The sequence below is a fragment of the Polyodon spathula genome, chromosome 5, assembly GCF_017654505.1.
Source record: "Polyodon spathula isolate WHYD16114869_AA chromosome 5, ASM1765450v1, whole genome shotgun sequence".
Taxonomy (NCBI): Eukaryota; Metazoa; Chordata; class Actinopteri; order Acipenseriformes; family Polyodontidae; genus Polyodon; species Polyodon spathula.
This window is the reverse complement of record NC_054538.1, coordinates 70,275,343-70,291,025: the sequence shown is the minus strand read 5'-3', so window position 1 is coordinate 70,291,025 and position 15,683 is coordinate 70,275,343. Positions and strand designations below refer to the sequence as shown.

The 15,683-nt window shown below is 38.5% G+C and overlaps 1 protein-coding gene across 2 annotated transcripts; it reads right to left on the bottom strand.

Moving 5' to 3' along the window:
* Positions 1-2,359: 2,359 nt before the first annotated feature.
* On the bottom strand, positions 2,360-10,535 carry LOC121316249 (glial fibrillary acidic protein-like). 2 transcript variants are annotated; one of them, XM_041251197.1, is made up of 11 exons: positions 10,248-10,535; positions 8,559-8,709; positions 7,872-8,021; positions 7,126-7,245; positions 6,832-6,927; positions 6,603-6,737; positions 5,951-6,061; positions 5,188-5,298; positions 4,794-4,918; positions 3,794-3,988; positions 2,360-2,633 (listed from the first exon to the last, which is right to left on the bottom strand). In XM_041251197.1, exons 1-11 carry the CDS (start codon positions 10,466-10,468, stop codon positions 2,540-2,542), a joined length of 1,509 nt encoding a protein of 502 aa, XP_041107131.1. In that variant the 5' UTR covers positions 10,469-10,535; the 3' UTR covers positions 2,360-2,539. The 2 variants fall into 2 exon arrangements, with proteins under 2 accessions (XP_041107131.1, XP_041107132.1); XM_041251198.1 differs by having other exon boundaries at positions 2,543-2,628.
* Between the last annotated feature and the right edge of the window lie 5,148 nt (positions 10,536-15,683).

Below are 15,683 nucleotides of genomic sequence, written 5' to 3'. Positions count from 1 at the left end.
GGCTGCTGCTCACCCCTCTCGGGCTCTCAGAGCGGCGGCGGCTGCTGCTCACCCCTCTCGGGCTCTGGGAGCGGCGGCGGCGGCTGCTCACCCCTCTCGGGCTCTGGGAGCGGCGGCGGCGGCTGCTCTCTCGGGCTCTGGGAGCGGCGGCGGGCTCTGGGAGCACCCGGCGGCGGCTCCTCCCTCTCGGGCTCTGGGAGCGGCGGCGGCTGCTCACCCCTCTCGGGCTCTGGGAGCGGCGGCGGCGGCTGCTCACCCCTCTTTATTGGAGTGACCTGGGCATCTCCCATGTCTACCGCCAGGTAATTAACCACCATGAGGGCAACTTCTGGGAAGGACGCTGGGTGGTGTTGTTCCTCCCACTGTTCCCACCTCTCCCCATCTCGACACCACAGCATGTCGATAACTATGGGGAGATCGTGGACGAGGTCTGCCTCAGGGTGCATCAACCAGTCCCAGATCTCCTGGGACGGTGGTGAAGGTGGTGGTGCTGGAGGTAGTGGGGTGGACCCTGATGCCCGGGGTGAACACTGCCTCTCTTCCTGGGCCTGGTTGTAGGGGCATCCTGCCCAGCCATCCTCCTCACACCGGCCACACCAGTTTGCCGGTGGCACATCTGGGCAGGACCGCCAACGATGGTCCTCCTTCCCGCACCAGGAACACCAGGGGAAGAGGCTGGCCGGGTCTTCCAGTGGTGGCTGCAGCAGCTTACATTTCTTCAGCTGCTGCTTGTCCTGCCTTTGCCGCTGTCTGCTCTTTCCCATGTTTTTAAAAAAATAATTATCCCAAAAATTCAAAAAAAAAAAATATTGCTCTGAGCCTCTAGGTGGCGCTATCCCACTGCTGACACCAAATGTGGCAGGCTGGCAAGTGGATAGAGGCCCAGAGACAGTCTGCAGTTCAAAAAAATAACTATTTTATTATAAATAAACACAAAAATGAAAGGGCACAAGGGCCAAAATAAAGGGATTTAACCACAAATAAAGCAAGACAAAAAGCAAAAATAACAATTTCCAGGCTGGGCAATGCCTTCACTGGATTCAAACTTTCAAACTTTCAAACTTTCAAACTTTCAAACTTTCAAACTTTCAAACTTTCAAACTTTCAAACTTTCAAACTTTCAAACTTTCAAACAAACCACCAACCTGCTTCCTCAGCTCCCTCCTCTCAAATGAGAAGCAGAGGCCTCCTTTTATGTCAGGTGACTGGACACTGATTGATAGTTAATTAACCTAATCAACTAATCAGCCCCAGCCACCTGAACATAATAAACCCAGGCAGGTAGGGGAAATTAACCCCATCCCTGCCAATTTAAAAAGGGCAGAGCTTTGCTCTGCCACAAAGGTATTGTATATAAGGGATTAGACACCAAGACTGAGACCATGATAGTCTGACCAGGAGGAAGGTTTGCTGTGTATAACACTCCAAGAAAAGGAAAATCAAGAACAAGTAAAAGAAAAATTATGAGCTTTTTTAATTGGAATTATCTGTTCGTTTGACAGTGTGAAGTGCAGTAAGATTTAGCACAACATAATATTTAGGTAGAGACCACTTACATTTTGTTTTAAATAAACGAGTTTACTGGACTGTGTTTACTTTTCTCTCTACCCACTGAAAGGGAGCTCTGGAGAGACAATCACACATGTTCAATGGTGTAGTAAATTGCTCTAGTTATGTCCTTAAGGGACTGCTTTATGCTTATTGTTAGTGTCAATCGGTAGTGACTACGCAGTAAGAAATATATGTTTCACCAATCAGCATTCAGCACACAGTTATGTTAGCAAATTCACAATAGCACTATTAGCATATTAACAGTTTGCATAGGTAACATTGAGAACATTCTCCACAGGGGTTGCATCACTCAGTGCCAGCACTTCATCTGTGTATCTTTTATTTAACCAGTTTTGCACACATTTCACACTTTGTAATCTTCCATTGTTCTTGCACTCGTAGCACAAAAGTCATTTGCTTGTATTTTCCCATCCTCTGTTCTTAGTCTTTTCATTGCGCATGTGCAGTGAGCCAGAAAAGCAAATTGGCTCCTACAACTTAAATACACATTTTTCACAAACTACTCAGAAAAGAAATGTTAGACTATAGTTATTGTATAGTGGACCTAAAAGCTCATACTTCACAGATTTGTTAATGTTTTAAACTTTATTTTTAAAAAAATGGCATAACACTTAAATCAGTTCTGTAAACAATATCCACCTTAATCAAGATCGACATTTATGATGTCTTGTTTGAGAATAGGATTTTGGCTATGTAACATAATAATAATAATAATAATAATAATAATAATAATAATAATAATAATAATAATAATAATAATAATAATAAATCACACAAAGAACAAATAGATTTTTGATAACTTTATTTCTGTTCACACAAGCCAAGGCACTGTAAGGTACATTTGCAAGACACCAGTCCAGAACATTCAGTATATTATAGTTTTAAAGCACTTATTGTTAGAAATATTAATTCACAAATTCTTCAGGCTATGTTATTTATTTGTATTATTTGGTAGAAACTCCATGACTTAGTCCTCGTCGGTGTCGTCCCCAGCACCAGTAATGGTTATTGTCCTCTCTTGAGTGTCTTTAAGTACCTTATCCTCATCGGTTTTAACTGTTCTGAGGAAATATGAAATCCAGCATTAAATACCAATCTTAAAGACTGTATCCACACACACACACACACACACACACACACACACACACACACACACAATTTTAAAATATGTCTTACTTTCTACTTCACATTGTGATATTTCATTGTTGGTTTTAGTGCATATGAAGTATTTTCTCAGACAATTAAATCAGTTGCATGTTTAAATCTTAAACATTTGTTCTGAGATCTTTTGTAATAGCAACTTATGAATAGTCAAAATGGACTGCTATAGATTTAATGGGAACTAAAAAAATATGACCACACATTTATAACGAAGTATGATGTAATATTTGTATTTAGCCCCTGATATTGATGTCATACAGCCATATTAAATGTATGTTTAGTAAATAGCTTGTATCATATGGAAATGTAGCCACATTGTGATTAACTATACGTTCTAATAATACTTAGACACACACACAAAAAGTGTTCCAGAAATAAACACTAGTGTAAAGTATACAAATACTAAGATGTGTTTACAATCTACTGTAATAAAAACGTATTGACATAAAATGCAAAAGGGAACCTTATTTGAATATAATGTGTATGCAATCATCATTTTAAAGTGTTTATTTTAGCAAATAATAATAATAATAATAATAATAATAATGTGTGTGTGTGTGTGTGTGTGTGTGTGTGTGTGTGTGTGTGTGTGTGTGTGTGTGTGTGTGTGTGTGTGTGTGTGTTTTTGTTTCTTTTTTTATAATATAGGTCACCCACGATAAATACAGTTGTTTTGAAGAAATATGATCCAATTAACATATTCTAAATGACAAGCTATCTAAGAAAATGTGACTAAAAGGGCCCCATTCTCGGTTTACGCGCTATTTACGCGCTGTAATAAGGGCTTTCAGCTTTCAGAGGGCGAGCAAACCCTTCTTCCAGCACGTAAACAGCACGTAAACAGTGGGTAAATCAAATATGTGGGTATTTACAGTATGATTTTATGCATTCATCCATTCCAAGTTATAGAAAAACACAAACTATGGGACCCACTCAAAAAGTAGTGCATGTTTCTTAAGGAACTTCCTAAAGGTTAATTTTATAAACAGATGTCATATAAATAACGCCTAATTTAACGTAATAGTAGATTTTATTTCAATTTAAAAAAGGTTACTTTTACCTGATGAGTACAGTTTTTCTCTCAGTCGTCTCCACCGCCTGTTCTTTGGAAATGCTCTCAAGAGCACCGATTTGCCCGTGTCCAAGGCCTTGTCGATCGCCGTGTCCCATTCCGCAGAGTCCGAAGCGTCCACTCATTATACCCATGCTTCTCGTCATGGTGCTCAGCCTTGAATCTTCACCTTCAATAAGTTTCCTTTTGTGAGGCAAAAAAACAAAGAGTAAGTATGCCGCTCGTGTTCCTGATGTTGTGTTTACAGGTGACCTTATAGCAATAATACAGACAGCAATATCGCCCTCCGTTGCGCCAACTGGTTCTTAAATAGGCTATAATTGTTTTCGTGGTTTTTTTTCAAGAAGCGGGTTAAAAAAAAACAACACCGCCGCCCGCACCTGCGTTCAGACCCACTGTTCCTATTGAAGATATGCGCCGAGTTCACTCACTATTTACCGTCCTGTAAAATGTGCACCATCAACTGATAGGGTTAAGGAACCAGATATACAAGACGAACGCGAATGCAGGAGCTGTTACATTAACTTCCTAGGATATTTATTTTAAGCTTTTTAACATTAGCGGTGTTTTTTTGTTTGTTTGTTTGTACTGTTTTGTTTAGTTTTTTAGAAATCTGACGGTAGTATGCCTTGTATAACCTATAGCAAATTGCTGTCTGTTAATTCAATGTTATTTTTTTCAGGAGGTATAAGGAAATACGCTAACAATAAATAAACAAATAAAATGTTGCACTTTTTAAAAATCATTTCAATAATTATGCTACTTCTATTTTGATTTTGTACTGTTTTACAAATAATTATGTGGTGTTGTTTTAGTAAATGTGATTTGCTTTAGCAAAGATTTACTTGACATAATTTACCAAGCTTTGAAAATAACCTCGACTGGTGTGATATTTAGCCAAGGTAATATACTATTCAGTCTAATAATAATAATAATAATAATAATAATAATAATAATAATAATAATAATAATAATAATAAAGTGTCACCTGTATGTGGTAATCTCAATATCAAGAGCCATTTTAATATTCAGTAGATCCTGATATTCACGAAGGTGGAGGGCAATTTTCTCTTTAGTAGTTTTGAGGTCCATCTTAAGCTTAAGTATCTTTTCCTGAAATTACATCAATGTACTTGTTATGCAGCGTCATTCATTTGGTATCATATGTTTTTGACCATCTGAGAAGAAATTTAAAACATCGCTAACATTTTAATCTGAAAACGTTAATATGTCAATGGCACATTCTTACTGTACAGTTTGCAGTATAATTATTTACATATATGTATTTTTTGTATAACTATTAGTGTACTATTCTCACTTGTAAATTGCGTGTAAACCACGCGAGAATAGAGCCCTTAATGAAGCGGGACTGTAACCCGTACCTCTAGGTCTTCAATCTCTTTCTTGTATTTTTCTTGCGCTTCCTTGATTTGCATTTCCAAAGCAGCGTTTTTGTTTTTCAAGCTTTCCACTTCTCTCTCTTTGCCCTGAATCTGTAAAAAAGTAAAAAGTAAAAGGCATTTTATATATCAAACAGCTCATTTTAAACCCATATGTACAAACAATTTCACAGTTGAGTGTTCTAGTCTTCCTAGTGCACCTAAAGCAGCGCCTACACTTATCATGTAAACGCAGTGGACCTGTGTTAGCCTAATATTTCAATATTTTAACCTGTATAACAGAATTCTGAAATACCAGATATTATAACAGTTCTGTAAACAGTATCCACCCGAATTAAGATCGATATTTAGAATTTCTTGTTTGATAATAGGATATAGGCTATAGTAAAACTACTTCTACTTCTACTACGACTAATAATAATAATAATAATAATAATAATAATAATAATAATAATAATAATAATAATAATAATAATAAGCAACACATAATTAGTTAATAAAACGTATTGTTAAGTAATTTCCCATAATTGCGAAGACTATTCTTTGTTTTTTGTTTCTTTATCTTTTTTTCACCAATAATTATAATTAGAAAATTCCGTGTATTCTGTAAATCCTAGAAAACTGCAAATTATTATACATTTTAGAATAGTTCCTGGCAACGTAAAATTGAAACACAACTAAAAATGCATTCAGAGAAATTAAAAATGTTGTCAAATTAGAATTTATAATGGTATTTGTGACTTACGTTTCTTTTACAGTCTGTAATTTCTTGTCTCAAGTGTCTGGTTTTTTCTAAGCGTTTAGTGGAAGTGCCGTTTAGATCAGCAAACTTCGTTTTATACCAATCGTCCATTTCCTGCAAAATAATAATAATAATATAATAATAATAATAATAATAATAATAATAATAATAATAATAATAATAATAAATAATAATGTATGTATTAAAGAATTTTTAAAGTTCCCCCTAAAATTTCTTTGTCTTCTTTCTTTCTTTATACAAGAAGGTCTGGTCCTTAGATTTATTTTTAAAAAAGAAAGAAATTTTCTTCAAAGAGCTTGCAAAAACGTTTTTTTTATGTTCGCTCTATTAACGTAATAAAAAATAAAATTTTAACTATTTTTTATATAATATTATAACACTATTACTTGAAATTTTATCTGCTTGGGAAACCAAATCGAATGAAGAATATATAATTCTATTATATCCGATGAATTTTGTTCTTGTCAAAAAAAATTTAATGACGTACCAGATTTCTTTTTTTTTTTTTTTTAAATATGATGTATTTATTGCTTTATTATATATATATATATATATATATATATATATATATATATATATATATATATATATATATCTATATAAAAAGATAAAAAACATGCTTAGCATTCTTTACCTGTAGGTTTTTGGCCGCGATATCTTCATATTCAGCTTGAATCTGTTTCAGAGTGGATGCCAGATCGGGGATGGAGAAAGCAATACTGACTGAAGCAGCTGCGTTATATATCTGCTTCATTAGCTCTTCGATTTCCTTTTTTAAAAACAAAACACAACAGTAAAGAAGTTGCCATCATTTAAGTCATAATATGCGGAGCGTAAAAAGAAGATTAGATTAGGGTTAGCACCTCGTTGTGCACCCTTTGAAGAAATTCGAGTTCCACTTCCAGATTTTCCAGCTGTTTTTCCAGAGCAATTCGTGCAGCTGTGGCAGCATCGACATCCTAGGTGTGAAAAATGCAGATGTTGTAATTAATAATAATGCAATTTATTTATTACCAGATTTAATAAATACCCCCCTTGACCAATAGCCTTATTGATTAATTACTTCATCCCACGGTTTTAGTGAAATACAATTCTCCCCGGTCAACTTGAATATATTCTATGATAACATCAAATACAAACAATGTCTGGCTTCTTACAGGGCGTAAAGTTTCGATTTCCAGTTCGGCTTTCTTTCTGGCTTCAAGGGCCTCTTCATACTTGGCTTTGATCATCTCTAACTGTCCTGCCATAGCTTCCTTTGCGGCCACAGCCATGTCCTGTAGGTTACAATACACATTTTTATCCATTAACGAAGAAAGATAAACGATGATATATTCTCTTCTGAAAAGTAAAAAAACGCATAAAAGCTTTTCATTTGTCAGTGTGCAAATTGCAAAAGTAGTGTATTACCAAACAGCTAGTTGGTGGTCGTGCGTATTGTTCAGTGTCAAGTGCCCTTCCGTGTGTCACATTTAACAAAACACTCTATCTGTGAGTTAGACTAAACTCTTTACGTAACCCTTCACCTTTTGTAGTGAGGCTACGTCTCGTGCTCCTTTAGACCAAAGAAGATGGTAAAGCAAAGGTGACAAATCTTTTCTAGAAAGAAACTAATATAATTGCAACCTATCCATTACAATAGGGACTTGAAATGTCAGTATGTGCTTATTAAATAAATCAATAAAAAATGAATACAACGGTTGGTAGATAGAAAGTCATATTGATACTGTAGAAGATGAATCGCTACGGGTTCAACTATAAACAAACATTTTACGTACATTTATATTAAATGCAAGTTCTTTACTTGGTTTTACCTCACATATAGAAACTATGTCAAATTATGCCACTGTAAACTTGATGTGCGCGCCTTCTAAATTAAGCAACGGAAAAAACGACAGCTTACCCTTTGGACTTTCATTTGCTCAGCAATCTTCTTCAGTTCTCGGAGTTGTTCTTCGTAGAGTAGCCTCAGACCCGATGGTTTGATGTAGCGGTTATGGAGAGCCTCGATCTCCGATTCCAGAAGTTTGTTTTGTTGTTCTAATGTTCGAACCTAATAATGGGGGTTACACAGTATCCGTAACACCTCGTTGATGAAGTTAGAATTTAGCCATGTTTAAACGCAGGTGAAAGAGCTACCCGGTATGTGTGTGTGTGTGTGTGTGTGTTTCTGATAATGTCAACCACTGAGATATATTTCTGTCAGTCTGTTATACAGCTACGCGCACTCATGCGTGGCTAAATCAAAGTAATTTAGTCAACGATATTCCATAAAATCAGAACATATTTAAACCTAGCCATTTAAAAAAAAAAAAAAAAACGTTTGCGTAGTATTTGAATGGCAAGGCGGATATATCAAATTAACTTGAATCAGATTGTTCTACATGAGCGCGACCAAAATAAACCATATACGAAATTGTCTTTGGTTATATTGATTTTAAAGTACAGAAATGAATAGCCTATATTTAGCCTGCACTGTAAAACAAAACGTTTTAAATGAATAGAGAAATAAGTGATTAAACGGCTATTCAGTTGGAATACATGTTGATGCGGGCATCATTTAAAAATATGTATGAAATGGACGCCTTGCCTTCTCAATGTAGACTGCCAGTCTGTCGTTCAGAACGACCATCTCCTTCCTCTCGCTGGTCCTCGTGCTAAGGAATTCCTGGTTTGCGGCAGCAGCTGTTTCTAGATCCATAGCTGGCCCAATGCCAACACCCAGACAGATTGCCCCCATGCTGAAAGGAACATTAATTAATGCTCATTGCGCATATTCATCAGCGCATTCAGGGAGAAAACAACATGCCTAAATCATTTTTAGATAAGACCATCGTGTAATGTGGTTGCAGCTTAATTTGTCAATATCGATGAAGGCATTGCTAAACTAAATATTAAAAGAGGCAATTACATTGTGAATTGACGTGCTCCATTATTTTATCTAATGTACGCACGCCGTCGAAATGTAATTAGAGATGTAATAAATAACACAAGATTGCCACCTTGTAATAATATTTGATTTATGACACACGCGTGAAGCGAATGCCTATGTGTGACTGAGTGGGTACGACGTAAAAGCCTTTAGATGTGCTATTTCGACTGCACGCAATTGCAATCTCAGTTCTATCTGTTATGTCGAGCAGACGTGCTGCTTTTGGGTTATTGATGACAACTGTAGACCGTAATACTTTTCTTTGATCTTCTTACCGATAGGTCCTGAATTTATACTGAAGTAGTCAACCCACTTTATAGAGCTCACTGAGATTGTTTACTAAGATTTTGTGCGGTCAAATATTAAAATACTGTAAGCCTACATTCTTTTTTTTTTTTTGCATTTTTAAATAATGTAATATATAGTCTACTTCAAAAAATGTAAGCATATAGTGGTGTAGATTATAAGAAGTGCTTATAGTAACATATTAAAACGTATAGAATGTATATGAACAGTAAATCTGTCCTGTGTTGTCTTATTGTTTGTATTAAAATAACAATAACAAGTCTAATTATTATTATTATTATTATTATTATTATTATTATTATTATTATTATTATTATTATTATTATTATAGAGGCTTAATGGAGGCTGTATAAACAATATAGCTAAAGAAGACAGTATTGCAGTTCAATGTCTAGCTTAAATGTACACATGATACTCAAGACTAAACCATATTTTTAAAAATAAGAATGACAGAAAATGTGTCTGTGTGTAGGTGAAAATTGTAGTTAACACCGCCTTCTGTCATCTTTACCTGGGCTCCTAACCTATCTAAATTATATGTAAAGTACGCTACCGTTAACACACACAGCAAGTTGTACTGTAATGTGCATGTAATATTTCTTTTCATTGTTAACATCCTGACAGCTTTTTATGTTTATAACTTTCAAGTCAGTTTCAAAGCTCTTTTCAAAATGTCCGCTCTGTTGCACTGGGGTTTGAAATCTGTCCTCTAAATCACTACAGGACAATAAGACATTTTGAAAAGAGCTTTAAAACTGACTTTAACATTGAAAGTGTAAAAAGTTGTCAAGTATGCTACTTAAACAGCTGTAGCAACATGTGGGGATGTGTAAACCAGTGGATAAATAACCAGCTCTGGAAAGCCATTCCCTTATAGTTTTAACAGGTATAATTAAATTACCTGTTCAGGAGTTTAACTGGTTCAATTTCTTATTAAAAGACATGGTTGGAACAAAGACCTGGACTGAAATTTCTGTTGACTTCTTGTAAAGCCTACACCCTTCTGTTCCTGTTTGTTTGCTTCTGTCTGAAGTTCCCTACCTGGCAATATGAGGTCTGCGGGTAGACGAGGTTGTTCTCCTCCCCACTTCTGCAGTGCGCCTGGTGGCAGAGCTCCGAGTGTAGCTGGCAGAGCGGTGCCGGGCCTCCCTGGCCCGTGGTGGAGAGGGGCTGGATACTCTCATCTGGTACAAGGCAGAGCTGCTGCTGCTGTCCTCGAAATGGCGGCGGTAGGAAGAAATCCTTTCTGGGCTTCTGCTCATCTTGGTGGTTAGCTTTCCTTCCTTTCTTCTTGTGAACTGCTTCTGCTTGAGTGGGCTGACACCTCAAAAACTGTACTGGAAAGCGAAAGAAAAGGCATCCTTTTTATACTTCCACTTGGGCCGTGATGCACTCATGAGGCAGCACTTCTGGAATGTCCTACCTAAGTACAAGAAGTCTGGCCTTCTCTCTGAATATCTGTCAAAGTCATGCAAAGAGTTCAATATATTAAAAATAGAAGGATTAGCCAATTAGGCAGGGTGTTGATCTAATGCTTTTGGCAGTGACTGCAAGTTTAATTGTATGCAAAGCAGAGCCAGGAGCGAAACTTATGAAGTCATGTTATCAGTGTACAATATAATAGGAGGCATTTCCTCATAAGATTTGACATAAATAGTTGTTAGTGGGTTAGTATTTGTGACACAAAAGAAGGAGCAGTAAGAATTAACTGTTTTGCTGCCGAGTGAAATCATTTGGACGTGAATGAGGGTTATGCATGGAATGATTAAAGGGAGCAGAGATGATTGGAATCTCTATCCATGTATATTTTCTTGATCAGTAGATGTGGATCTGTCATCTATGAAAAATGTACACTAATGTCATTGTTTTCTATCGGCATGTTTAAAACAGATTTTATAAAATAGGCACAGTGCAAACAAAATGCCCAAGGACTTTTACAGACTTCCCTAGATTCCTAGTGACTATTAATCATATCAACCAAATTCCTTTGTTTGTAAGTTACATATTTGATAGGCACTCTTATTTAAAAACTGTATATTTCATATATGATACAATATATGTTTTTTAGAATATATTATTAATAGCAGAATGTGACCTTTTTAGAACCTAAACAAAACAAAAAAAGGAGAATGGCTTATTAATCACCTAAAAGATTGGTCAGAGTAACACTACTGGTTTACTATCCTTATTAGAATCATTATTGTTGTACCATGTACATGTTTGAGAGGTGTTTGACCTCTTTAAACTTCTGAATCTAAACAGCAAGAAGAAGACAGATAGAAGACCTGTAGAAAATTTATTAAAAATAAAAACTGAAATAACTCTATTACAACCCCCCTTGTAATAGAAATCCTAAATTAGCTCAGGTGTAACCAATTGCCTTCAAAATCACAACTCAAGTGGCCTCCACCTGTGTTAAATTGTAGTGATTCACATTCAGGATAAATTCAGAAGTTCCTGTAGGTTCCCTCTGCTGGATAGTGCATTTCAAAGCAAAGACGCAATCATGAGCACCAAGGCACTTTCAAAAGAACTCCAGGACAAATTTGTTGAAAGGCACAGATTAGGTGATGGGTATAAAAAAAAATATCAAAGGCCTTGAATACCCCTTGGAGCACAGTCAAGACGATTATTAAGAAGTGGAAAGTTTATGGCTTCACCAAGACCCTGCCTAGAACAGGCCGTCCCTCCAAACTGGATGACCAAGCAAGGAGACTGATCAGAGAGGCTACCAAGAAGCCAGTGGCAACTTTGGAGGAGCTACAGGCTTTTATGGTCAAGACTGGTCAAAGTATTGACCATAAAATGTGACAACGATATCCTAAGCACCACAAATCTGCCTTGTATGGTAGGGTGGCAAGAAGGAAGCCATTACTGAAGAAAGACCACCTTGAATCCCATTTGAAGTATGCAAAAAAACCTCAGGAGATTCTGTAGCCATGTGGCAAAAAGTTTTGTGGTCTGACGAAACTAAAATTGAACTTTTTGGCCTAAATGCAAAGTGTTATGTTTGGAACAAACCCAACACAGTGCATCACCCAAAGAACACCATCCCTACTGTGAAGCAGGGACTGGGGCACTTGTCAAGATAGAATGGAAAATGAATGGAGCAAAGTACAGAGTCCTTAAGGAAAACCTGCTGCCCTCTGCAAGAAAGCTGAAACTGGGCCGGAAGTTCACCTTTCAAAACACACAGCCAAAGCTACACTGGAGTGGCTAAGGAACAAAAAGGTAAATGTCCTTGAGTGGCCCAGTCAGAGCCTCAACCTAAATCCAATTGAAAATTTGTGGCATGACTTGAAGATTGCTGTCCATCAGCGCTCCCTTAGGAACTTGACAGAGCTTGAACAGTTTTGTAAAGAAGAATGGTCAAATATTGTCAAATCTAGGTGTTGCAAGTTGGTAGAGACCTATCCCAACAGACTCACAGCTGTAATTTGCTGCCAAAGTTGCGTCCAACAAGTATTAACTCAAGAGGTGGAGACTTATCCAATTATGATCTTTCAGTTTTGTATTTTTAATATATAATTTTTTTCTCAATAAAAACTTTTTTTGCCCTTAACAGTGTGGAGTGTGGTGTGTGGTGTGTAAATAAGTGGAAAAAATCCTCTTTTAAATGTATGAAACTGACACAACAAAATGTCAAAAAAGTTCAAGGGGCTTTCCCTTTCTATAGGCAGTGTACACTGGTAAAATTATTGAAGACTCAGTGTGTCCAATATTGCTTTGTAATGCACATTATCCAACAGCTTTGAGCACTGCAGCTGTACGTGTCTGTACATAGTTTATCTGAGTTCCATGTGTCTGACACGTTTCTGTGTATTAAGCGTACAAGGAGTGTTATTTATGCAGATCTCCATATTTTAAAACATTGACGACCAAGGTTAGTGCCTTGCATGCAAGGAGTTTGGGCACATAGTGGTGTGCTGCCCCCTCCAAGAAGAAGAGGAGAAGTTGCCTGCCAGAATGCTGGAGAGGATGAAACTAACTGCCCCAAAACGGAAGGGGAGGAGTGGCCATTCCTGAAGGCAAGAAAAGGAGCTGTTACCAACTCTAGTGCCAAAAGGGGAGGAACCATTGCCGTCTCCAGAAGAAAAGGGGGAGAAGCTGTTGCCATCTCCGGTGGAAAAGGGGGAGGAGCCTTTGTCATTTCCAAGCAGACGGGGAAGGGTCACCAGCCATTACACCTGCTGCTGAGTGGAGCATAGCAAAAACCAGCTGCACGTCCAGAGGATCCAGTATCCGTTCGTGTGCGTCTGGAAGGTCCAGTGTCCATATGTCTGGAAAATCCAGCGTCCACACGTCCCAAGCTTCCTGACGGAGTACCCAGCGCCATGGCCACAGCTGGAGTGCCCAGAGCCGCCTTCCCTGACAGAGTGCCCCACCACTGACAGAGTGCCCCATGCCACCAACCCTGCCGGAGTGCTGAGCACCACCGCCCTTGCCAGAGTGCCCAGTGTCTCCACCGCTGCCGGAGTGCTGAGCAGCGCCGCCCCTGCCAGAGTGCCCAGTGTCTCCACCACTGCCGGAGTGCTGAGCAGCGCTGCCCCTGCCAGAGTGCCCAGTGTCTCCACCGCTGCCGGAGTGCTGAGCACCGCCGCCCCTGCCAGAGTGCCCAGCATCTCCAACCCTGCAAGAGTGCCGAGCACTGCCGCCCCTGCCAGAGTGCCCAGTGTCTCCACCCCTGCCGGAGTGCCGAGCACCGCTGCCAGCTTCATCACCATCGGAGGGCCCAGAGTTGCTGCCAGTGTTGGGGCAGCCCTCTGTAAAAATAATTCACTCCAGCTTAGGGGGAGAAAGTGGGTTAGACGGGCACCCCATCACAGAATGTAGGTTGGCAAGGGTGAAGCTAAATCTGTCTCTGCCAACAATCACAGGTGTGGCCATTCCCCAATTAGGTAATTGATTCTAATTGAGGGGTGGCCACATGTATATAGGGAAGGAGAAATCCTATGTCTGGGGAAGGAAGTTTTGGTGAAGTTAACCTGCATGTTAAAACTGGTTTTCTGTGTTAGTCAGTGAAGGCGAATGCCCAGCCTGACCTCAGTGTAAGTATTCATTATTGTTTTGCTTAAACCTGTTATTTTGGCCCCTGTGCCTTGTCAATTTCTTCTAGAGTTTGGTTGGTTTTGTTAATAAAAGTCCACGAACTGCAGCTTTACAAGCATTAACAAGTCTCAATCCTGACACTATCCTGCTACAGTATATTTTTTAATATGCTTAGTCGTTATTTATTAAAGTTTCAGAACTCAAGTATATCTGTAATGTTAATAACGTCACCTTCATATTTTACTGTACCTTCTTGGGGGCAAGTATAAAAGTAATCTTCCCTCCAAAACAGCGGGTTTGTTAAAGATTTGCAATTGAAAATAACTGACGAACACTCTTTCTGGGGTGAAGTGTAATGGGACACACCCCTCATTTTAATACTGACCTCATTACAGAAACCCCCTCTAAGACTGTCAGTCAAAAACTGTCCCCCAGGTACACTATATTAGTAACTTTATTAAACATACCAAATATAAACAAGGAGTGCAGAAATATTAATGATAATAAAGACATAATGAGATAATGAACTGGAATATTAGTCTGTTCATTTTGAGGGTATAAAATATTCCTTAATGGTTGGTTTCACAGAACTGAGTTACCAGTAACCTTAGACTAACTAACATTATTTTAGATAAAGTCATAAAAATGAAACCAACACTGGATACAAATTGATACAAAATAGTATTATTTATTCAGCTTCCCATTTCCAGTGTCATATCACACCACAATTGTTTTAATGCTGCTACTATCATTCTTTTCTCATGTAACAGATTACTACTAGTCTGTTCTGTTATGAAAATATTATTTAGGGTATAAAATGATAAAACTACAGGACCCACTACCTAATAATCCAAAGTCTTGATGTTATCATTGCCACCTCATGTCATCATTTATGCTCTTTAAAATCTAAATCTCCTGTTCTGCTTGTACTGCACTCATATAACAAAAACTGCTTCTTTGAATCTTAGGGAGAGTCTTTGAAATAAAATGGCTAGCAGTGTGACTAGGGGATATAAGCAGGGAGAGGCCATATAGGTATGGAGCTCAGTCTCCCTCTCCCCACAAAAAGGACAGGTGTCTGGTGCTCCTGGGGTTATTACACTGATAAAAGACTTGATGGCAATGAGTGGAGTATCCTCCTCTGCAAATCTCCAAATCTCTTAGGAATAGAGGGCTTGTACTGAGCTCTCCATGCTGGCTGTGTGCCCCACCCCCCAGGTGCAATGTGTGTTTGGGAGCCCCTGCAGGGCCAGAGCATGCCTCACCACACATATCACGTACAGGCTTCTTCTCAGCCACCTAGAAGGTGAATCTGCAGAGCCTGACAGGGTCCAGCAGCATCCCTGAGTAACTAATGTGGGGGACAACATCACCCAACGTAAAAGATCCTCTGAGTCAGCGAAGTACAGCTCCACCCCGTCCAGCATA

Coding starts and splice junctions, on each gene's coding strand:
- LOC121316249 (XM_041251197.1), bottom strand. CDS start 10,468: ATGAGCAGAAGCCCAGAAAGGATTTCTTCCTACCGCCGCCATTTCGAG. Junction 6,928..7,125: donor AAATCGAAACTTTACGCCCT/GTAAGAAGCCAG, acceptor TTTCACACCTAG/GATGTCGATGCTGCCACAGC. Junction 6,738..6,831: donor TTCAAAGGGTGCACAACGAG/GTGCTAACCCTA, acceptor TTTTTAAAAAAG/GAAATCGAAGAGCTAATGAA.